Source organism: Anomaloglossus baeobatrachus, chromosome 3 (assembly GCF_048569485.1).
Source record: "Anomaloglossus baeobatrachus isolate aAnoBae1 chromosome 3, aAnoBae1.hap1, whole genome shotgun sequence".
Lineage (NCBI taxonomy): Eukaryota > Metazoa > Chordata > Amphibia > Anura > Aromobatidae > Anomaloglossus > Anomaloglossus baeobatrachus.
In genome coordinates this window covers 412,929,787-412,955,653 of record NC_134355.1, presented here as the reverse complement: position 1 = coordinate 412,955,653, position 25,867 = coordinate 412,929,787, and the positions used below count along the sequence as shown (strand labels likewise).

Below are 25,867 nucleotides of genomic sequence, written 5' to 3'. Positions count from 1 at the left end.
GTGGATGGATGGGGTAATATATCGCGAGATTTTTGGCAACAACCTTCTTCCCTAAGTAAAAGCATTGAAGGTAGGTCATGGCTGAGTCTTCCAGCATGACAATGACGGGAAGCGTACAGAAAAGGCAACTAAGGAGTGGCTTCGTAAGAAGCATTTCAAGGTGCTGGAGTGGCTTAGCCAGTATCCAGACCTGAACCCGATACACTGTGTGCAGAATTATTAGGCAAATGAGTATTTTGATCACATGATAATTTTTATACATGTCCTACTCCAAGCTGTATAGGCTTGAGAGCCAACTACCAATTAAGTAAATCAGGTGATGTGTATCTCTGTAATGAGGAGGGGTGTGGTGTAATGACATCACACCTTATATAAGGGGTGCATACTGATTAGGCAACTTCCTTTCATTTGGCAAAATGGGTCAAAAGAGAGATTTGACGTGCTCTGAAAAGTCCAAAATTGTGAAATGTCTTGCAGAGGGATGCAACATTCTTGAAATTGCCAAACTTTTGAAGCGTGATCACCGAACAATCAAGCGTTTCATGGCAAATAGCCAATAGGGTCGCAAGAAGCAAGTTGGTCAAAAAAGGCGCACAATAACTGCCCATGAATTGAGGAAAATCAAGCGTGAAGCTGCCAAGATGCCATTTGCCACCAATTTGGCCATATTTCAGAGCTGCAATGTTACTGGAGTATCAAATTGCACACGGTGTGCCATACTCAGAGACATGGCCACTGTAAGGAAGGCTGAAAAACGACCACCTTTGAACAAGAAACATAAGATTAAACGTCAGGCTGGGCCAAGAAATATCTTAAGAATAATTTTTCAAAGGTTTTATGGACTGATGAAATGAGAGTGACCCTTGATGTGCCAGACAGATGGGCCAGAGGCTGATCGGTAAAGGGCAGAAAGCTCCACTCAAACTCACACGCCTGCAAGGTGGAGTTGGGGTTCTGGTATGGGCTGGTATCATCAAAGATTAACTTGTGGGACCTTTTCGGGTTGAGGATGGAGTGAAGCTCGACTCCTAGACCTACTGCCAGTTTCTGGAAGACAACTTATTCAAGAGGTGGTACAGGAAGAAGTCGGTATCGTTAAAAAAATCCATCATTTTCATGCAGGACAACGCTCCATCACATGTATCCAACTACTCCACAGCGTGACTGGCCAGTAAAGGTCTAAAAGATGAAAAAATAATGGCATGGCCTCCTTGTTCACCTGATCTGAACCCCATAGAGAACCTGTGGTCCCTCATAAAATGTAAGATCTACAGGGAGGGAAAACAGTACACCTCTCGGAACAGTGTCTGGGAGACTGTGGTGGCTCCTGCACGCAATGTTGATCGTAAACAGATCAAGCAACTGACAAAATCTATGGATGGTAGGCTGTTGAGTGTCATCATAAAGAAAGGTGACTGTATAGCGGGCTTTACACGCAACGACATCGCTAACGAGATGTCGTTGGGGTCATGAAATTCATGACGCACATCCATCATCGTTAGCGATGTTGCGTGTGAAACGCTGGAACGACCGTTAACGATCAAAATTACTTATCTAATCGTTGACCAGTCGTTCCTATCCCAATTATCATTGCTGTTGCAGAACGCAGGTTGTTCGTCGTTCCTGCAGCAGCACACTGCAGGAACGAGAAACATCACCGTACCTGCGGCCGCCCGCCATGAAGAAGGAAGGAGGTGGGCGGGATGTTCGGCCCGCTCATCTCCGCCCCTCCGCTTCTATTGGGTGGCTACTTAGTGATGTCGCTGTGACACTAAATGAACCGCCCCCCTTAGAAAGGAGGCGGTTCACCCGCCACAGCGACGTCGCTAGGCAGGTAAGTATGTATGACGGGTGTTAGCTTTGTTGTGCGCTATGGGCAGAGATTTGCCCATGACGCACAACCGACGGGGGCGGGTGCTTTCACCAGCGACATCGCTAGCGATGTCGCTGTGTGTAAAGCCCGCTTATTGGTCACTAATTTTTTTGGGTTTTATTTTTGCATATCAGAAATGTTTATTTCTAAATTGTGTGCAGTTATATTGGTTTACCTTGTGAAAATAAACGAGAGATGGGAATATATTGGGTTTTTATTAAGTTGCCTATTAATTCTGAACTGTAATAGTTACCTGCACAAACAGATATCCTCCTAAGATAGCCAAATCTAAAAAAAAAAAACACTCCAACTGCCAAAAATATTAAGCTTTGATATTTGAGTCTTTTGGGTTGATTGAGAACATAGTTGTTGATCATTAATAAAAAAAAATCCGCTAAAATACAACTTTCCTAATTATTCTGCACCCAGTGAAGGAACACTTTGGAGGGAGCTGAAACTCAATGTTGCCCAGTGACTGCCCCGAAATCTGAAAGATCTGGAGAAGATCTGTATGAGGGAGTGGGACAAAATGCCTGCTGCAATGTGTGCAAATTCTGTTAAGAACTGCAGGAAACGTGTGACCTTTGTAATTGCAAACAAAGGTTTTTGTACCATATATCAAGTTCTGTTTTTCAGTTGTATCAATTACTTATTTTTTGCAAACAAATTCAAATTTAATAATTTGAAAATCATAAAATGTGATTAGTTCATAAAATAGGGTCACTTGTTGGGATCCTGCTGTTATAACACCCCAGGGGCTCTACCAATGTAACATGGCATCTGGAAACCGTTCCAGCAAAATCTACACTGTGAAATGGTGCTACTTTCCTTCTGAGCACAGCAGTTTGAGTACATATTTGTGGTTTTGTATACTTTAGGAGAAATTGAGCCTCAAATTCTCAGGATCATTTTCTCCTATTACCCAATTGTAAAAATGAAAAATTTGGTGCTAAAGCAACATTGGTGGAAAAAATAAAATCTGTGGGTTTTTACATCCCAATGTTTTAAAATCCTGTGAAGCACCTGTGGGTACAAAATACTGACTACACTTCTAGAATGACTTCCTTGAGGCATGTAGTATCCAAAATCACTTATGGTGTTCATACTTTATAATTTCAGCACCTCAGGGGCTCTGATATGACACTGCATCTGTAATTTATTCCACCCTAAATTTAACTCCAAAAGTCAAATAATCCACTTCTTCCAAACCCTGCCATGTGCCCAAATAGTAGTTTCCAACCACATATGGGACATTGACGCATGTATGAAATTGACTAACAATTTAAGCTGTGTAGTCTCTCCTGTTGCTCCTTGTGAAAACTAGAAGCAATATTTTATTGAAAAAAAATCCCTTATTTTTTATTTTTACGACCCAATGTTATTAAACTCCATAAATCGCCCTTTGTTTCAAAATGCTCAGTACACCACTAATGAATTCACTAAAGAATGTTATTCCCATAATGCTGTCACTTGTGGAGGTTTCTGCTATTTTGGCTTCTTGAGAGCTTTTTATATTGTGTCCACAATCTATTCTAGACAAAATTTATACTCCAAATGTCAGATGGCGCTGCTTTCTTTCTGCTGTGTACTTAAACAGTAGATTCCGTACACATATGGGGTATCTGCATACCCTGGGGGCGGGGCGCGATTTTTCCTGTAAGCCTTCTAAAAAAGTAAAAATCTGTGCTGAAAGTAACACTATTTAATAATTGTATGTGTTCATATTCACGACCCTTTGTTTTAAAAATCTGTGAAGTATCAGTTGGTTCAAAATGTTCACTACTCCAGCAAATGGAGGGGTTCACTTTTTCAATTGTCCCTTATGAAAATGAAAACTTTGGCACAAAAACAGAATGTTTAGGAGAGTAAAGAAAAAAAAAGTAATTTTTACTGACATGTTTTCTTAATTCCTGTGGAGCAACGAAAAAGTTAATTTTTTTGAATGAGGTTTTGAATACTTTATGGGATGCAGTTATTAAAAAAATTGGAGTTTTCTGACAAATAGTCCCCTCAAACTCACACAAAAAGTGAAGTAGTCCCTAAAATAACAGGCTTTGTACATTTTTTTTTCCTTCAACTTCTCTAATAAGTTTTTTCATAACAATACCGTGTAGACTCTCAATACAATAAAACTTAACTTAGAGTTATAACACTAAATTACAGGTATTAAATCCCTAGACTCCCACCCCTCCTCTGCCTGTGCTCTCTGAGACCTTTCATAGGTCGTGCATATCACCTATGGTCGTCCAAAATATCATCCACAATATACTCATGTGCTAAGTGCGGGCTGACAAGAGCTAAGTTATATCATCAGTTTTGGGAATGTACACAAATTTATGACCTATGGAAATTAGTACATTTGGGTTTACAGAACACTTATACGATCATGTTCCCGTTAACTTCTAAATGGGCTATTTTTAATATCCTAGATGAGGCCCAACAGAGTATCCCCAGAGGAACAAAGGCGGCACTTTATCTGGGCAGCGGCCACTAGAAAAAGCATGCTGCATCAATGGATAAGCCTGAACCCCCCCAACTCTAGCTTTGGTCAATACAAAAATTAAGTTCTTGTTTAAAATGGAGAGATTAGAAACGTTGACAAACAAGGAAAAATTGACTAAAACATTTTTCGAAATATGGAGCCCCTACATAAAAACGCTTCTTACAGACCCTAAAAACAGTCTTCCATCTCAATTTGAGAATACCTCATGGCATCTACTGGAGGTTATCGGAGGACACAACCCAATACCGTAAAGATTCGTAATGCCATGTCCGTGTAGCTGGCATATGGCACTGTCTTTACTAGGGTTATGGTAGCTCTCAACAGGTCTGCTATCTCAAAATTCCGGAAACTCCGTTTTCCATTTTGCCGGTCCCACCACTTCCCCCTCCCAATTCCAGTGAGGATTGGTTTGTAAATTTTATTGGAAAAAAAATGGAACATTGTTGCTAAACTTTTAAACCTTCTAAGGCTATGTGCGCACTTACCGGATTTTGCCGCGGATTTTCCGCGGATTTGCTGCATGTTTCGCTGCAGAAAATGTTCAGAACATCTCTGCAGTGAATCACCAGCAAATCCTATGGAGAAAAAAAATCCTGTGCGCACTGGGCGGAATTTGACAGCTGCATGTTTTGCTGCGGGAATCCCGCAGCAAAAACAAGTGCATGTCAATTCTTTTCCGCACGTCGCTGCGGGATTTCACTCCATTGACTCCAATGTTAATCATGAAATCCCGCAGGGAATAACGCAGGCAGCAAATTCTGTGCGGTTCACTGCGTTTTGCTGCGTTATTCCCTGCGGTATTTCGCGGTTTACCTCCGGTAATGTACATCGCCTGTCTGCGGTTTGCAGGGAAGTGATGTCATTACAGGAAGAGGAAGCCGTGCAGAGAGTAAACACAAACACAGATCACAGACACACACAGACATCACAGACACATAGAACACAGACACAGACACAGAACACACATAGAAAGAAAACGGAAATATAGAAAACAAAGAACGTGGGCTCCGCTGCATATTTACCTTCCAGCCGAGGTAAGCACACAGCGGCGGCCTGGTATTCTCAGGCTGGGGAGGGAGAGGGGCAGGGATAATGTCCCCTGCCTCACTCCCCCTCCCGCAGCCGAGAATATCAGCCGCAGCTGCCCCGGCACTGTCGCATGCATTATGCGGCAGCACCGGCGTGTCCTCGGCTCTTCTTGCCGCCGTGTAGCAGTGGCAGCAAGGTAATACAAGGGGTTAATGATGGTGGGGGACCACCGCCATTAACACCAGGCTTGATCATGGCAGCGTCTATGTGACAGCTGACATGATCAACCCATAAGTAAAGTGAATAAAACACAGACACCGAAAAATCCTTTATTTTAAATAAAACAAACAAGCCTCGTTCACCATTTTATTAACCCCTCCCACACCAAAGCTCCGGCGTAATCCACCGCTCCGGCGTAATCCACAGGTCCTGCGCTGCTTCCATCCAGCCGCGACTGTCACAGACACAGCGCTGAATGAAAGCAGCAGACAGCAGAGGTAATTACCGGTCATTTCCCACGGCCGGTAATGTGAACTCACTGCCGACCGTGGGAAATGCAGCGATCTGTCCTCTATCTATCCCTCTATCTGTCTGTCTATCTATCTATCCCTCTATCTATTCTTCTGTCTATCTACTATCTCAGAATTAAATGACTTTTTTTTTTTTTTTCTTCAATGTGCTTTATTGCATTGAATGCAATAAAGCACATCCCAACCCGCACGTGGCAAAAACGCGGCAATACCGCGAACAATACTGCGGTAAAACCATGCGGTTTTCGGGTGCGGTTTCCCGCAGTTTTTTACCGCGGGTGCGGTAATCTTTGAGAGCATGCGGAATTTTCTCAAGAAAATTCCATTTCCCAGTGCGCACATAGCCTAACACTTACCAAAAAAGTCATTTAAAAAATAATGTATTGTAAAGCAGACGTGGTAAATGTTGTTTTCTATTTTTGTGGGGTATGAGGAAATGCTTTAAGGGCATACAAATGATAAATTTGAAAATTTTAGTAAACACATTTTATCAACTTAAATTTACCACTAACATAAAGTACAATATGTCACCTAAAAAGGCCATAACCCAAATCACTTGGATATGTGGAAGCTTTGCAGACTTATTACCCCCGATAAAGTAACATGTCAGATTTGAAAAATTTGTCCTGGGTTGTTTTTTTTTTCTCCTATGATCACTCACTGACACCATGTGTCATTGCACCATTGCGACGAGACATGTGGCGCATGGAGCAGCACAGCCACTCACCTAAAATGCAGCTGTTGCTGCTGATAACCTCTTAAATGCCAATCGGAGCACTCCATTTCTGGTACACGTAGATGCCATCTGTACAAGGTCGTGTTCACACGAAGCGGAAATGTTGCATTTTATTCTGCTGCTTTTAACTGCATGTTCTCTGTATTTGTCTGCAACAAAATCCGCATAACTATCTTCTTTGATAAAGCGTTTTTGCTGCATTTTTTTCTTATATATTTGATGTAATCTCGGCGCAAATTTGAAGCTGTTTTATTTATTTATTTATTTTAACCTTTTTTTTTTTTTTTTTGTTAATAATCTTTGTTCGACCCTCCATACTGGTTTCATTGCTTAGATGCTTTAACTTTCTTATAAAAAAAAAATAAAAGTGTGTTTGGGGCACCACAAGGGCTTGTTATTGTTTACTGAGCTGAACTATTTAGAGGAACCAGTGATGTTTTCACCACTTTTTATTGTAATTTTTTTTATCCTCTCCCTCCCACTCCCACCCCCCAAGCCTCTCCTTCATACATTCCCTCAAGCAGTCTAAACCTGTGATCGTCTAATTTCTTGTTCTGTGTATTCCAATTCCACTGTATGGCTAAAATGACCACTCTTCTTCACAGGAGTACCAACATGGCAGTCATAGGGGCTTTTAGAAGCTTGGCTTAAAGGGTTATTCCAATCTCCAAGATCCTATCCCAGTAGGCGTAGTAATAATAATTGTAATATTAACAAATACCTCCAATTAGAAATGTAGTATACTGTAGGTCTCCTGATATAGCCATGTCTCTTACTTCATGTGTAGGGCTTTGTCATCCATGGTTACTAACACGAGCAACTAACTGTTACTATATGAGTGGACGTATTATGGATACCCAAGCTGCAATGCCTTGCACATGAAGTAAGAGATATGGCTATATCAGGAAAACTATACTATATTTCTAATTTGAGGTATTTGCAACTAGTTGTTGTTATTATTATTGTTATTATTATTTATTAATATTACACCTACTACATATTGGGATAGGATCTTGGAAATGAGGATACCCCTTTAAGTGATGCTGTAGGTGATTGACAATGACGTTTAAGAGATTATAAGTAGCAATCGGCTCACGCCTGAATGATAATGGGGTGTAAAGGAGTTATAGCTCCATTCTGATGTCCTCAGGTATCTGTCCTAGCTGTTTTTTGTTGGCTTTTTTTTTACCCACTATAGTCTGTAGTGGCTATTTCATGGCTGAGGTTTTGTTTTGTTGTTTTTTTTGAAAAAAAAAAAATGTGATGGATCAAATCGCCCATACAAGTCTATTGGTCCATTCAGATCCATAGATGCCATCGATGTGCAGTCACATGCTGTCCTTTTTTTTATTCCGTTTTATTTTTCACAAAGGTAAACTGTTGAAACACTGATAATAAAAACTGACAAACTGTACATGTGAGTCAAAACACATCGAGTGCGGAATAAATACTGTTTATTGAAGCTATAGTAAGTGCAGTACGTAGCTCTATGTTAGTGTCTACTTCATGCTTCTCTCAGATGGGGCAGCAGAAACCTGGCGGCGGATTGTTTTTTATCAAACCCTTTTTATGTATTTTACGTCACTTTTTGTAGTTCATAGCGCTGCACTCAGCCACAAAGCAAATGACACTTTTAGCACAGGAAAGTAAAGGGCAAACAAAGGCTGTATTGATTCATGTTAAAAGCCAAAGTAGAGAAATGGTATCTTGAATGCAGGCATGCAGAGACGAACTGCGCAGCAGGAGAGACATGTAATGGGCTCTGAATCCCAACACTCGGATGCATCTTATCTGTTCCTAGTTTTAATCTGAATCAATACATCTTCTTTTCCTCCATTTTATTTTGTTGTCCTAAAATATCTTTTATGTTGTGGAGAGCAGAAGGTCAGGAAAATTCAAGCCTTTTTTTCAGTTTCTGGCTTTTCAACTACCTTCTATAGTATACATGTTGGGATATGAGTCAGTATATGTGCGCAGGGTGGCTTAAAGGTTTGACAGGGTAATCTGATGTGTTCATCGTCCGTCTGGGTGTTTTCATTTCTTACGGTAGATTGATTTTTAACAGCTATGTAGCACTTATACATGATCAGCCTTTTTTTTTTTTTTTTACGTGATTTGTACATGGCCTTATGCATAAAATGTGTCTTTTTATAGAGGAGTCTTTCATGTTCTCTAGACGTCTGTCGTAGATGGGAATGAAAATAGATATAATGGTGTTACATGTGCAGTTCAATGTCCTTCGCATGAGCGATTGGGGCGATTATAGCATTTTCTCTCGAGTTCATTTTGTCAATACTGTTCAGTACGGTGAACTGTTCAAGGTTTATATTTTTGAGCCCTAATTAGATGTTTCATTTAATTGATTTTTTTAGGTGTGGGAAGTAAAACTTCAGCTTCTGATGCAATAGGCGGTCTGTCTGGAATGTTTAATGAACAAAGAAATAAATGCACAGAGGACTCGAGGAAAACCGAGAAAAGCAGAAAGGTCAGTTGAACTGTAAATTACTTTGATTGGTCCTTTTTTAGTGTTTTGCTCAGCAGTGGATTTTTGAATGTGTAGCACAAATCTGTATTGATTGGGTAAAGTACTGAAGCCGTTGAATATGCCGCTAATGCCGACAGCTTATTGACTCGTCTCTTCGGACCAGCAATGACAAAGCTGTGAGAATTATTTGTACATTGTATGCAATGAGAATGGAGGTGAAAAGCATAAAAAGAAATACATAAACCAATTATTACATTGCACAATAAGCAGAGAAACATCTGCTATATCATAGTCATCACCTTAACTACTTAAATGACCTACCAAGTCTGAAGGCAGAGAATGTTAGGCATGTGTAAAGCAGGCAAGAATTGCCGCAGCATCTGGAAGAATTAAGAAATATTGCCTATAAAAGTGAGGTAACATTGTATACTGTCAATGTAAACCTGAGGATGCAAATGAAGTCTTAAAGCGAAGGTGTAAAATTACATTGTGTGATCATGGTCTATGTTTTTAAACCACACGCATGTGATTTCCAAAGGTGTTTGTAGCTGTAGGTATTTCTAACATGATAGCAAATAGTAGAATACATACAGTAACTGCATAGTAAATGCAGACACTCCCAGAATCCACCCAGTTTGGCCAAACAACAATAATACTGGTGGCTGTTGCCGCAACTTCCTTTCCATGTATATATCTATCAACGAAAGTAGCATTCTTAGTTATGTTTTTTTCTTGTAGGTAGATTTGTTTTAAAAAAGGGGGGAAAAAAAAATCAAAACTACAAAACCTTATACACATATTCACTCTTTGCTTACTAGTTTTAACCCCATCACAGCATTTAACGTAGCTGTATGTCATGATCAAGGCGATGTTCCTGCAAAATGACATACCTTTTACGTCATGGCGATCATGTGGTCACATAAACTGTGCTTGCATGATTGCTGCCGAAGCTTTGCTTAAGTAATAGCTGAGCTCTGGCTATCACAGACGGCGCCTGAACTGTTCCTTGCTGTTTAACTTTCTAAAAGCTGCGATTAGAGTTGATCGGGTCCGCCAAAATCCGGGACCGGCGGATCCCTGTCGGATTTAAAATAAAATCCGGATTCCGGTGCCCATATAAGTCTATGGGGACCAGAATCCGGAGATTAAAAACGTTTGTGGCGGGGATAGGGGGGAAAGAGCGTGCGCAGTGTACTCACCCGAGGCTGTCATGGCGGCACACTCCTGCCGGCTCATGCTATTCCCTTCCGGAGCCGACAATTCAATATTCATTGTTTTGCCCGCCCACCGGCGCATGTAATTGGTTGCAGCTAGACGCGCCCCCACCCTGAGTGCCAGGGTGTCAGCTGACTGCAAGTAATCACAGGCGGCAGGACGGCCGGTGGGCGAGAAAAGCAGTGCAAGTGTCTGCGGGTCAGTATGGTGAACGTGCATGTTTTTCAGAAACACATGCACGTTCCTTTCAGAAGTGTGCGCTGTGCCAGTTATGTGCTCTCAGATTCGTACAAGTCTGACATGACATCAGGCGGCACAGCCTGCCGCTCTCTGAGCATGAGCGTTCATGTACACAGAAACACAAAGAACACTCCTGTCAGAAGTGTGCGCGGCTGTATCGGTTATGCGGCTTTTTTTTTTTTATTAGTATTATTTAAATAAATAATTTAAAAAATGACCGACGTGCGGTCCCCCCTAATTTTCATCCCTGGCCATGATAATGCCGGCTGCGGGCTGGTATTCCAAAAATCAGACTAGAAAGTAATTAAAAAACGTTCTGTGCATGAAAGTAGAACAAATAAAAACATCAACTCATTTGGCAAAAACAAAGCCCTTATATGTCTCTGTAGGCGGAAATATAGAAAAATTCTAACTCAAAATATGATGAAAAAAATAAAAGGATTTTTTTCATGTTATAGTAACTAAACCTATAAAAACAACTATATAAATCTCACAACGCTATAATCGTAGTGACCCAAAGAATAAAGCCGTCTGATCACTGATACCGCATAGTGAATAACATAAATTAATAAAAGCAGTTATTGACCTGCTGATGTTTTGTTAATTTTTCCTCCCAAAGATCACAGCAAGGCTCAGCTCATATTTATCCTGCACTCTATGCTGAGCTCTCACATCGGAGTTTACGTGTGAATCACTAAAATTTGTGATTCAGACAATGCTCCTGACGGAAGATTCCCTATAATGTGGGAATCATTTTGGACTCACTCTAACATATGAATCAGTGGTGTACGTCTTTTTAAGTGTGCAAAAGATTGTGAGTGGTTGACCACCGTTTTACGCATGTCTGAAAAGACAGACACCGCTCAACAGAGGCCAGACGGAGTCCAGAGTATCTCTGCTGTGTCTTTAGAGTGAATGGATCCCTCGGGGTTTCATCTGAATCCTGTCATTCAGAGATTTAGATGGAAACCCTGATGTAAGTGCTCAGTGCGAAGTGCACGTGATCCAAAATTATAGTGAAATGCTCTCAATAAAAACTTTCAACTCAATTCACAAAAAGGTCCCTACTCTGGTTCGTAATCTATCAATAGAAATATAGTGGGTTTTCATGATACTGGTAGCACAAAGGCTGTGGAAAAGCAATTTGGCTCCCACCCATAAAGAAATCCAGCAAAATCTGCAATCCTAAATCCAAATTTCCCCTCCCTCTTCTGAGCCCAACAGTGCGTAAACCACATTTGTTGTCTGCATGTTTGGAATTTCTTTAGCGATGAGAACCTTCTTAATTTACTTAGTGCGAGTCTCCGAGAAGCACATGCTGAACACTATGTATGGGCGCTGCAATTACAGATTTACAATTTTCACTCTGCAACGTTCATATCTGTTTGTTTCCGGAAAACAAACATGAAATTAAAATTGTCACTACACCTGTAGATAAAATCCAAGAGTGGTGTAAATTCCAAAATGGTGGCGCATGTTGGGATTCTACTCTTCTGGCACTTAGGGGCTCTGTATATGGAGTCAATGAAAATCTGTGCACCAAGTGTCAAATAGCATTACTTCCCTCCGGAGTCCTAGATAAATTCCTTGATAAGTATAGTTTCCAAAATGGGGCTTCTTATTCTTCTTAATTGCTTATGCACATCAAGGACTCTCCAAATGCAACATGGCATCTGCCATCTATTCCAGACAATTTTGCGTTTGAAAAGTCAATTGGTGCTTCTTGCCCCACCGAGCCTTGCCAGGCCCCCAAACAGTAGTTTTCCACCACTCATGGTGTATCGGTTCACTCATGAGAAATTGCACAACAATTTGTATGGTCCATTATCCCATGTTACCTTTGTGAAAATAGAAATATTTCGGGCTAAAGCAACAGTTTTGTGGGAAAAAAATTTAATTTTAAATTTTTCCATACGCATTGCGTTAGCTGAAGTACCGAAAGCATTAATAAACGTCTTAAATGTGGTTTTGAGTACTTTGAGGGGTAAATGTTAGTTATAACAAAATAATAAATATCTTGTGGAGGGCTCACTCACATTTGGGTATAACACAGATGAGTGCTATCTGATCTTTCATCAGCTAGCACTCGCTCCAATGTTATACTATGGTTCAGTGCCGATCAGCGATTTTTTTTTTTTTTTTTTTTTTTTTTATGATGCCGATTTTAGCATGATTAAAATAAATTGCTACATGCAATCATTCGCAGTGTATCTTGGATCACCACACCCGTACAAGTCTACTGGTACATGTGAAACATCGGACTGCACTTGGATGTCATACAAGTGCAGTATGATGTACATAAACAGGCAATGGAAAAAATGGAGAGATTACTCTCTCCATCTTTTCCGCACTTGTGACCTGATTTTCACATGCAAGAGAATCTGATCACATTGAATGACACTTGGTTCACGCTCGGAGCAAAGTTTGATCCAAGTGTTATTAGCATATTGCATCCGATGCTGTATGCTAGTGTGACCCCGGCCTTAGGGGCATAAAATGTAAAGTTTAAAAATTGCAAATTTTCTTTATTTTTTTTTAAAAAAAATCATATTTGTAATTTCATAAATAAACACATCATATTGAGCTACATTTATCACACAAAAACAGTCTCCGAATCATTGGTATTTGTTAAAGCAATTCAGAATTTCTACATAAAGTGACCTTGGTCAGAACTGCAAAATTTGGCCTAGTTAGGAAGGTGGAAACAAGCTTGGGGGTGAATAAGTTAATTTTCCAAATTAGCAACTATACTGTACACCACACAACTGTAATGTGGGATATTGCTGCCTTGTGATGCAGTGTTCCTACATTTGTTGTTACTTGTCCTTTTTTTCATAGAGGGAGTTAATCTGCTTTAATCAAAATTTGAAAAGAAATCAATACACTAAATCGAGACCTTTAACTGTGCAGTTCTGTTTTTGCACATTTTCAAACTGGAGGCAAATGCACATCACAGCACTCTTATGCAGGATTTTATTGAATTTAGCTCTTTAACTTGTCACATGTACCCTGCTTAGAATTTCTGGTTGATTACACACTTATCCAAGCCTGGAAAAATCTGAAAACATTTTTTGTAAGGGACGTAAACTTTATACAAGGGGCTGCTGATAAGTCTTTGACTTTGTGATCTTTTTTTGTTTCCATGGTAACAAATGTTACATCACATGAAGGCCATATGTGTCTAATATATGTTTTCAAAATTTTGTGCTTGTTGCTTATGGCAACAGTGGTTTACGCACGCGGGAAAACAAAATGGCAGAGTCTAACGCGATATTCACAGCAACTGAGAGAAGAGGAGTGATAAAATTCTTGTTTCTGCAAGGAAAGTCCGTGAAGGATATTCATGGTGATATGATGCAGAGATTGGGGGATCAATGCCCTTCGTATTCCACAGTTAAGAACTGGGTTTCCAAATTTAAAATGGGCCACTTCAGCACCAATGATGAACGTCCTGGACGACCGAGAGTATTTGTTGTTCCAGAGATCGTTGATGCTGTGCACAACCTCATACTGGAGAATCAACGAATTTCACCTAAAGCAATAGCAGACATCATGGGGATTTCCCGTGAACGTGTTTGTGTTATTATCCATGAATATTTGGACATGAGGTAGCTATCTGCAAAGGGGGTCCCCAAATGTTTGACAACAGATCAGAGAAGCATGCGAGTGAAAACTTTCTGATCCATTTGTCAGCTTTTCTGAACTGGTAAGAACTTTCTGGATTGACTGGTCACTATGGATGAGACCTGGATTTATTTGTATGACCCTGAAAACAAGGAGCAGTCAAGAGTGGCGGCACAGTGCTTCTCCCCTTCCAAAGAAGTTCAGGGTGCAAAAATCAGCCACTTAGGTGATGGCGTCTGTGTTCTGGATAAAGACGGCGTGCAGCTAGTGGACGAACTTCAAAAGGATTCCACCATCAATGCACGGTATTACATTGAACGTTTGGAGCAAGTGAAGGCAGCACTGAAGGCCAAAAGGTGCAGCAAGCTGTCCAAAGGAATCTTGTTCCTGCAAGACAACACCTCCGCTCACACTGCACAAGTGACCACGGCAATACTGGCAGAGCTGGGCCACAAGCTGGCTGACCACCCACCTTATTCACCGGATCTAATGCCCTCCGACTATCATCAGTTTCCAAACCTGAAGAAACACCTCAAAGGGTACCAAATTTCACACCATTTCTGATGCCATGGCTGCTACAGATGCCTGGTTTGAGGCACAACTGAAATCCTTCTTTTTGCTAGGCTTACAGAACTTCAAATACTGATGTAAGAGGTGTGTTGATATCAGTGGAGAGTATGTCGAATAAATGTAAAGTTTCATCATCTTATCTCGTGTCTTTCTGGGTAAAGCCGAAGACTTATCAACAGCCCTTCATATTTGTGTCCAAAATGTTTGTTTATTGAAAGAGTGGCAATGGCAACACATGTAATAGCATTAGAGAGGAAAAAAAACATACCAAAGCAAAAAATATTGGATCCCCTATCATCAGTATCGCCTTCCAGAAATTGAGCAAGGCTCAAGTTGTCTTTTTCCCTCGTATTTTCCTCCTTTTATTTCGGTCAGCCATGACATATTGCTATCAAGTATTATCTGATCTCTGTTATCACAGTTTTCTTCATACACTACTGTTTGCTCTACTTGGAAAATTCTTCCTTCTCTCTCCTACTGGCTGATATCTTTTCCTGATCCTGTTTGTCAAGGAATCAGGCTTATGCTCCCTGTAATTAACTTCCGTGCCAACAAATCTCTGAACTTGTCCAGTTACTGGTAGTTCAGTCACCACTGTACCACCTTATGGAGTCGACAGCTTTTTGAGAAATGAGGGTGTGCCCTTAGCCTTACTGAAAGATACCAAGCCACCATTATTTCTTGCAGAAACTCTGCTCTGTGCTCTCATGTACAGAAGAACTTGGACCGCTCTTTCAACTTGTATTTGAGCTTCAAAGTACCTTGCATCAAAGTCACCTGGAACAGCAACTATGGGAATGGAGAATATATATGAGTTTCTTGACCCACCAGGAGGGTGTTTTGAGCGGCAGCAATACATCACCGCAACCAGGACAGGTGGTTAAAATTCTGGCAGGGGAAACACGTAGCTTCCAGTTGCAGGTGTCTGTTAACTACCTCCTCCAGATCCTAACCAACTCACATGGCCTCATTCTCAACAGCCACAAAGCACAGTATTGATTACACCACTGCCGTTTTTTATTTTCCTTCATTCAAGCTAAAAGCACTGCTAAATAGTTTTACAGTTTAAAAACTGTTGGTCAAATGCCATAAAGTGGACAGGTTGCTGTCGTACGTCAAGTGCCAAATATGCTGGCTGGCTCCATGTCAACTACAGCTGGTTGTTGTCGTAAACGGGACAGTGGGACATTCTAGCTGCTTTGAGGTTAGGCAAAGTAACTTCCGCTCTCTACTTGGCACATGTCTTGAATTTAATTGTGCAATATTTATTTCAGGAATATACCCCTGCAGAAAGGTGATGGCTATGGCCAGAAATTGTCTGCTCGTTTCAACTGTTCTTATACGGCGAAGCATGCACTCCTGGTTTTGTAAAAATGGAACACTCTACCAAAGTGCTGCCTGATTAGTGACATTGCAAACTGATGGAATTTGATACTGCATTTGTTGAAGCATTTGTATGAGCAGGTGACTGGCTAGATCATGCAGGAGCCGAACTGGAGCATGGTTTACTTCGAGATTTGCTATTGGCAGCTGATAAGTGAAGTGTGTAGATTACTGAGGAGCTTCAAAGAAATGACAACATTTATCAGTGGGGACAATTATGGAATCAAGGTGGTCAACCCCCTCATATTTATGGTGGAAAAAATATCAGAGTTCAAGACAGAATCAAGGAACAAAAGCAACTTGCACATGCTAATTGCTGCCCTGCTTAAGGATTTTCAAGTTTCATGTTTTCAGGCTGCATAATTTGGAGGAGGATGTGGTAGTGGGGGGGGGGGGGGCATTGAGTTTGAACATTCAGGTGGACAGAACTTACTGATTGAAAATGAAGATGTTGCTGGCTGGATGTTGATGGCTATGACCGTCACAGGAGGGTGATGTAAGTGAACCATTGGGGCTCCAGGACAGGCTGGTAAGCATGGCAAACTGTATGCTAGAATGCTTGCGGGATGGCAGGCATATTGATACCATAAAACAAAGAGATTACTATTGGATATTTATGCTTTTATGCAGTTATCCTGAGCCGATCCCATAGACTTATTGTTCTGCTGATTTGATATGGGCGTATTGTCATGACCAGCATCCAATCAAAAAGATTCATTGCACTCTCAAGGAATATGATGCAAAAGAAAATATTTATTTATCATACAAGTGAGTAGAACACTGTGAGCAACACGTCTTGCACAACCTCCAAACTGGGACAGTTCTTCCCATGGTTCACTGTACTGTCAGAGGGTATTCATTCCTTCCGATGGCTTTGTGAAACACAAGAGGACCAGGTTATCCTTCTAAAGCATAGAAAACCTTACATTTGTCAAAATGAGTCGGGCATGGATCCATGGCAACTTTCATTCACTTTTGGCTTATACCAATTATTAGATCAGTTGATCTATTTGCTTGCCAGTTATGTCTTCTACATAGTTCTGCTTCTACCTGTGCCATAGTCTATTCTCAGCCGGACATCTCACTGTCCATACTGTCATCTATACTGTAGTACTGTTGTTGTTGCTGACCTCACACTGCCAGACATCTCCTTGCTTTCCCTATCTCATTATCTACGGTGAAGATGTACATCCAGACAGAGCCACTGAAAGTAGTAGCAAATACTAAGTGAATCTAGCCGTATAAATGTATTTACCTTATATTTGCAATGAATTTATTTCCTGTAACTCAATTTTCTGTTAATTCTGTGAAGCTGGCAAATTGGAATTTCAAAAGATCTCCTCATATTTAGTCTGTGCTTTTTTTACACTTTTCTCTGTAATTTCTATTAATCTTTCAGCCTAGTTTTTTAAATCCTTCTTTTCATGAATGATGATTTATGTGTATGTAACGTCTTGTGTTTCAACGTGTTAAGTAAGCATCAATAAAGTGTGTCTAAAAGAATCTGGTAATGGTGTTCAACACAACTAAAGCCTTTGATAACAATGACATTTTTCACTTTCTACACATTTATTAGGCATTTTTGTTTTCATTTGCATTCATTCTCTTTATATATTTATAGTTCACAAAATCCTTGTTCTTGCCCATGTAAAAATAATAGGTGCTACAAATGGTTGCAAGCTAATTTTTAATCATTGTACTATTATAAAATAATGCTTCATAAACTTGGTCCAAGGAAAATTCCTTGAAGGAAACCTGTCAGCTGCCCTAGCGCCCCCCTCCCCTCACCTTCTCCTGCTAAGCTGCCAACATTCTGTATTAAACTCCTGTCTTGCATTGTGACAAGTCATTTTTGCTGATAAGTATACATATAAAATTAACAAAATTAACTTTATACCAGGCTCATGCTATGCAAATCAGTGGTAAAACAAGGAAGCCGCGGAGACACCATCACATGTTTCTCAACGCTGGCAGGTAACTAGCCAGGTCTTTAACCGGGAAGGAACAACCACGGGAAGGGCAATCTCCAGTCAAGGGAACCACCCATGCCAAAACATGGTATCCATCCACAGACAGCTGTTTCGTGGTATTTGCTCCTCATCAGTGTGGAGTAGGAAACTGGCTAGTGGGAGCAATGCCTAGTAGAAGACTACATAGGTAAGGATGGTTGACCTTAAGGAGATTAACATCCAGCACCGCGGACCACCATCACGTGTTTCTCAGCGCAGTGATTCTAGAGCTGTTCCTTCCCGTTGAAAGACCTGGCTAGTTACCTGCCAGCGTTGAGAAACATGTGATGGTGTCTCCGCGGCTTCCTTGTTTTGCATATTTCCCAGGGGACATTGCTCTAGAATGACTGTGTTGAGAAACATGTGATGGTGCTCCGCGGTGCTGGATGTTGAGCTCCTTAAGGTCAACCATCCTTACCTATGCAAATCAGTGGCGACTAGTCGGGAACGTTGATTTTACCTAACGTTTCCTCCCTCTCATCATATAAGCATGCCCCTGTGGACAGGAGTGACATGATTTGTAAGGGTGAAGTCACTACCATTGAAGTCAGTGTGAAGATGTTATTTACCCTCTCACTGTATATGCTGTGATACTATGTCATGATATGTATATTTCCCTGTCATTTATTTTGTATAATATGTCATGTAACTTTTCCCTGGTTGTATTAGTTGTAATTCATGTATTTCCTTGGGGGAGCTACTGGTCTCAATGTGTCTCTCTCATACAATTGCAGTCTTGGCATCTAATGTGATTATGTAAATAGCCTGTCTTCTTCTATCCAGAGTTGTGTATCTAGTCTGTAATTGCATTGGCCAGTGAAGGAATAGTCATTGTTCTGCACAGCAGGGGATCCCTTCATCTACTGTGGCTGGCAGACATATGGGAGTCCTGTGATGGACCAAACCATTGATGATAGGATGTGTGACCCCTACCCCCTGAACATGGTGGGCTGGTCAAGGAGCACAGACAATGCATTTCCCTTTTTGTAACTTCAGAGTGAGCTGAAACTTGAAAGAAGAAGGAGCTCCCAGCCTGGGTGGCTGTGGACACGGACGGAGCTAGGCCTGTGTGGCGGCCCGTGGGATTGTGTGGAACTCTTTGGACTACTGTAAGGACGATTGCTTTGTTATCCGGTCCGAGGATTGTCTGGAAGGGCCCCCGAATCTGTTTTACGTGGACTTATCGTGTGCTGTTCCTGTATTACTGTTAATAAACCTGTTGGATCGTCCCTCGGCCTCGTCCATCCTTTGCTCTGTTGTACACCCCCGTCACAAACTGGTTGGCAGCGCTGGCATCAGAGCAGAAGGAATGGAGGACAATGGCTCAACATCAGGAACCAGCACTGCAGAGTACAAGACCTGGACTTTGGGGAGCCTGCAATCAAAGGCCCGTGAAGTAGGAGTTTGTTTCAAAGGACTCTCCAAGGAGCAGCTGATTGAGGCGCTAGAAGGAGTCTGCTCGCAAAATGATGTGGAGGAAGGATCCTCACAGCAAACGGAAGAAAGACGGCAGCCAGAGGTAAATACCCAAAAAAGTCAGTGGGTTGTGTGGTACGAGGAGGAGATGGCCTTGCTGGGAGAGGAGACCACCATAGAATATAAGATGGAGGTCATGCGTGGAGCTAAAGAGAAGGAGCGCAGGATGGAGGAGATGGCACTGCTGGATAAGCAGCTCGCTGTGGAAGCCGCGAGAGGTTCCAGACAGACTGTAACCCCAGCACCCATCATGAGGGAACTTCCCAGGGTGTCCCGCAAAGACTTTAAGCCATTTAATGAGGCTGCAGGCGACATTGAGGACTTCTTCCAGGACTTTGAGCATCAGTGTCGATTAATGGAAGTCCCGGACAGGGAGCGTGTCCGGCATCTGGTTGGGCTCCTAGAGGGGGGAGCTGCCGAAGGCTATAGAGCTATGGACCCTCGGAGGAACTGTGAGTATGCGGATATTAAACAGACTATTCTAGAACATTATGCTGTGACCCCAGACACTTACAGGACTCAGTTCCGTGCTTTAGCCTGTGATGGGGAAGTGTCTTTTAAGATATATGCTCATAGACTCAAACAAATATGTAATCGCTGGCTGGAGGCAGAGGAGGCCTTATCTTGGGAGACCTTCCTGCAGGTCATCCTAAAAGAACAATTCTTTGCCCAGTGCCCCGCTGAGATCCGGGAATAAGTGCGTGAGAGGAAACCAGCGACAGTGGAGGAAGCTGCTGCTCTAGCTGATGAGGTGCTCCCTATCAAGCCTCAGTGGAGGGTTCTGTTGGAGGATGGAGAGACGCCTAACAGCTCCACAACACCGGATGCCCCCAGTTATTCTGTCCCCATTGTTCCCCGTTCCTCTAAGCCACCACATTTTGATACCCGTGTTAATGTGCCTCCAGTTGCTTCTACTGCACTTTCTGGAATACACCGGGGAGAGGAAGTAACAGAGCGCAGGTGTTATGTTTGTAGGCATCCCGGGCATTTGCAGGCCTCATGCCCAGCCAGCCCATGGAGGAATCCTCCTCAAACCCCTACAGCACCTTCAGGTGGGAGCGGGCCTCCAAGTTCCCCTACCCCTTACCCAAGAGGACGCCTTGGATGGAGGGAGACCCAGCTCAGATGCTATCAATGTGGACAGCCAGGGCATCGGCAAGTCTCCTGCCCAGCTGTTCAAATGAGGACTGATCCTGCACCCAATCGGATTGTTAATTATTTACAGCCCAGTGCCATGGAGGAAGATGTGGCACCGCTATGTGAGGACTGGCCTAGTGACTCAGCCCCCCATGTTGCACCACCAGGAGTTTACGGGGTGCGACCCGCAGTTATGACTACTTCTGCTCATCAAGGTAAGCACTTGCAGGAGGTTGTGCTGGATGGACAGAGACTTGTTGGATTTTGTGACTCGGGTGCTTTCCTCACACTGGCTGATCCCCGAGTGGTTCGGCCTGAGGCAATCCATAGAGGACCTGGGATTGTCATTGAACTGGCTGGTGGACAATGGAAGACTATTCCCACAGCCACTGTAGATCTGAACTTTGGTTTTGGGGTCAGGCGATGTGTGGTTGGGGTGATGGGTGGTCTGCCTGCAGCTGTTCTCCTGGGCAATGATGTGGGAGAGCTACGATGCCAATTCGTGGCTGCATGAATCCACATGTAAGTAACGCTCTGCCTGTGTGTACTTAACCAGTGACCTGTAGAGGTCCCTAGTACGTACACAAGTTGGGAGGGGGAGGGATTGTGAAGATGTAATTTACCCTCTCACTGTATATGCTGTGATACTATGTCATGATATGTATATTTCCCTGTCATTTATTTTGTATAATATGTCATGTAACTTTTCCCTGGTTGTATTAGTTGTAATTCATGTATTTCCTTGGGGGAGCTACTGGTCTCAATGTGTCTCTCTCATACAATTGCAGTCTTGGCATCTAATGTGATTATGTAAATAGCCTGTCATCTTCTATCCAGAGTTGTGTATCTAGTCTGTAATTGCATTGGCCAGTGAAGGAATAGTCATTGTTCTGCACAGCAGGGGATCCCTTCATCTACTGTGGCTGGCAGACATATCAGAGCCCTGTGATGGACCAAACCATTGATGATAGGATGTGTGACCCCTACCCCCTGAACATGGTGGGCTGGTCAAGGAGCACAGACAATGCATTTCCCTTTTTGTAACTTCAGAGTGAGCTGAAACTTGAAAGAAGAAGGAGCTCCCAGCCTGGGTGGCTGTGGACACGGACGGAGCTATGCCTGTGTGGCGGCCCGTGGGATTGTGTTGAACTCTCTGGACTACTGTAAGGACGATTGCTTTGTTATCCGGTCCGAGGATTGTCGGGAAGGGCCCCCGAATCTGTTTTACATGGACTTATCGTGTGCTGTTCCTATATTCCTGTTAATAAACCTGTTGGATCGTCCCTCGGCCTCGTCCATCCTTTGCTCTGTTGTACGCCCCCGTCACAGTCAGATATACGCTCCCCAGCTTCATTTGCATGCTGTGTATGAACAGCATGGCAGTAGTGACACAGATCTGCAAAGATCTAATAATGACCTTACTCTTACAGATTGTCACTTAATTCTACATGGGTGTGATTATTTCATGAGACTTAGCATTCGTCCTGGGCATCCAACCGTACTCCCACCCCACTCCCCAACTAGTTCATTTAAAGTCAATTGTATATTTATTCAGCAGCTGCTAAACAGCTTGCTAGAATGCAGGAAAAAAGGAGAAATACAGACATGATGGCTGTTATAAAAGGGAACCTGTCAGCTGCTCTATCCCAGCTAGTATGAGCAGGTTTCAGGTAAATCTTAACATTACGCTGTCCTGTGTTTGTGTACATCCATGTGGGCTCTCTTGAAATGTAATTTCTTTTTGAGCTGCTGGGTGGAGACTCTCAGTTATGTCTCCCATGCATAGTACAATGCATAAAGCATAATCAGTAGCATCGAGGACATTATTCAGCTTCAGCTTGTAATCACCTTGAAAAATGTACCGTATTTTTCGCTTTATAAGACGCACCTGATTATAAGACGCACCCCCAAATTTGGTGAAGGAAAAGAGAATTTTTTTTTTAATGTTAAATGGGGTCCATCTTATAATGCCAGTGTCCATCTAACAAATCATATAGGGTATATGTCCCTCATAGCCCCCATTCTAAAATTAGCCCCCTTAATCTGGATATGGCCCCCATATATTGAATATAGCCCCCTTGTGATGGCACACGTTCCCCTGTGCTGCCTATGGCCCCCTATGGATTGCATACATTCCCCTGTGCTGCCTATGGTCCCCTATGGATTGCACACGTTCCCCTGTGCTGCTTATGGCCCCCTATGGATTTCATACATTCCCCTGTGCTGCCTATGGTCCCCTATAGATTGCACACGTTCCCCTGTGTTAGATAGCGCCCCCATGCTGCTGCCCATGGCCCCTATAGATCGCACAAGTCCCCCTGTGTTAGATATCGCCCCCAAGGTGCTGCCCATGGCCCCTATATAGATCGCACAAGTCCCCCTGTGTTAGATATCGCCCCCATAGTGCTGCCCATGGCCCCTATATAGATCGCACAAGTCCCCCTGTGTTAGATATCGCCCCCATAGTGCTGCCCATGGCCACCATATAGATCGCACAAGTCCCCCTGTGTTAGATATCGCCCCCATAGTGCTGCCCATGGCCCCTATATAGATCGTACAAGTCCCCCTGTGTTAGATATCGCCCCCATAGTGCTGCCCATGGCCCCTATAGATCGCACAAGTCCCCCTGTGTTAGATATCGCCCCCATGGTGCTGCCCATGGCCCCTATAGATCGCACAAGTCCCCCTGTGTTAGATATCGCCCCCAGGCTGCTGCCCATAGTAAAATAAAACACTTTCCTTACCTCCTCCAGCGCTGAGCTCCCTCCTGTCTCCCTCCGTGCTTCTCTTCCTCCACTTCCTGGTTCTCGGTGCGGTCATGTGATCGGCACAGCAGACTGAGATCTCTGCGTGCCTGATCACAGTGGAAGCAGGAGACCGGGGAGAAACGCTGAAGGGGGTAAGTAAAGCTTTTTTATTTTAGAATGAGCAGCAGCACGGGGGCCATATCTAACATAGGGGGGGGGGCATGTGCCATCACAGGGGGGCACAGGGACATATAATATGCACCGCTCCCCCAGCCCCTCACTGCGGTGCGATTTCAGCACCACCGGAGATGGACAGCAGCTGTGCATATTTTATAAGCGGGAGCAGGAGATCAAAGGCTGCAGCCCGCAGCGTTCACCTGCCCCCCGCACAGCGCTCCCACCTCCCCTGGACCCTGCAGTGTACATATATATACCCCCCCGTATATTCGGCTTATAAGACGCACCCCCTACTTTCCCCCAAAATTTGGGGGAACAAAAGTGCGCCTTATAAAGCGAAAAATACGGTATGTTCCTGTCCCTCTCCCGAAGTCGTCTTGGAGATAAGTTATTTGTTTGCTTTCTCTTGTTTGTTTCCCCTATGTGTCCTTTAGAACTTAGTGGGGTTGACTAGTGTTCATCCCTCCCATTCATTACCTAGGGCCCAGTTCAGGGTCAGCCAGGGCCAGGTATTTTGCTCAGCACATACGGTAGGTGTGGAACTTATCTAGGGACCTCAGGGGAGCCAGGGGCCAGCTAAAGGTTTTATCAGGGGTCACCATCTTCCCCTCTCCTAGACACAGGGTTTCCCCCTTCCCTCCCCTCCCTTTTTGCCATTCGCTCGGTATTCCCCCATAACTAGCGTAACAATATCCTGATCCTTTTCCTAACCTGAGTCCCCCCAAAAATTCCATTACGCTCCTTTGTCGGGCCACTGCCTTATTTATCATTCACATGTTAATTGATTTCCTGTTGATTTTATTTTATAAAATTCATTCATATTGCAAAATTCTGTTTTGATGGTTTTTCCCCAATTATAATAGGATTTCAATGGGCAGAACAGGAAATTTTATTGGATAGGAAAAGGTTAATGGTAGTCAGTGCTTTGTTACTATCATTGTTATGTAGGTGATTTGGAGCTCTGTATCAGAAAAGCAGATAACCTGTTTGCGCCTTGAAGTCTACACCAGGGTAAATGTATTAATTTATTCAGTATTGTGTTATTGACCTCAGTTAATAATGGTATGTAGTAGAAAGAAAGGTACTGATTGGGACTACACTATTCCATACCATGGTAGCCAGTAAAATAATGTATAATAACGTCAGATTAACGTCAAAGGGGAAACCTTAGTGATCTAACCGTTCTTATTTAGCAAGTATTCATCTTCGGACAGTTACATCACTGGAGCTTTCCCCGGCCAGCAGTAGCAGAGGACATTTGTCCTTAGGGAAGCCTAGTGCTATTCTTTAGTGGTCAGAATCCACCACTCCTGTGCTTGCCACTTCTGAATACCTGAGATTTGGCCACCTAATAAGTAGTGACAGGTTCAATACTCTCTCTACCATCATCGAGATAAAGGCTAAGTTCACGTATCCAGTAATCATCCCTTGAAATGGACCCAGCAGCAATCCGTTGATAAAGTTTTGCAGGCACAACTTTTTTTTTTTTTTTGTCTGACAAAATAAGATTTCAACTGGGTCCATTTTTATTAAAGTGAACCTGTCAGGTGCAATATGCACCCAGAACCAAGAGCAGTTTTGTGTGCATATTTCTAATTCCTGCCTAACAGTCCCAGCATCTAGTAGCATAAAAAAAGATATGTTTAGAAAAAGTATTTCTAAAGATCGTACATGATATGTTAATAAGGCCAGGGACTAGTCGCAAGGGCGTTGGTTCCCTTGGTTAGTTGGCCCCCTTAGTACGTCCGCGGGGGTGTGCTGACACGCTAACATGCTAATGAATGCGCAGCAATGCCACTCAAATCTCACTCTTGATGGCAGCCAGAGGCAGATAGATGAGCACTGGACATAATCCGGAGTCCCCAGGACTTCTGATCATGCGCGCTAAACTGATGGGTGTAAGCTTCCCAGCTTCAGTGCGATATAGTGCGCATTATACAAGAATAAGGCTGCACATCAAACATAGATAATGGTATAATGCCTCAAGCATATGGAAAAATATTGGAATATACAATGAAAAATGCTACTTGCTAATTTGAACATGTGAATAATGAATTGCATACCTGCCATGAATATTAGGAAAAAGGAGATATTTAGCAATTGCATTGATCAATGTAACTGAGCCCCAAAACC

At 42.7% G+C, this 25,867-nt stretch overlaps 1 protein-coding gene across 1 annotated transcript in view; it reads left to right on the top strand.

Annotated features, from left to right (window-relative positions):
• The window catches only part of MCPH1 (microcephalin 1), a 482,323-nt gene that overhangs the window by 82,789 nt on the left and 373,667 nt on the right, over positions 1 to 25,867 (top strand). Inside the window, exon 9 of the mRNA XM_075340313.1 lies at positions 9,044 to 9,156. Within this exon, the coding sequence (XP_075196428.1) occupies positions 9,044 to 9,156 (113 nt within the window). The remainder of the gene's footprint in view (positions 1 to 9,043; positions 9,157 to 25,867) is intronic.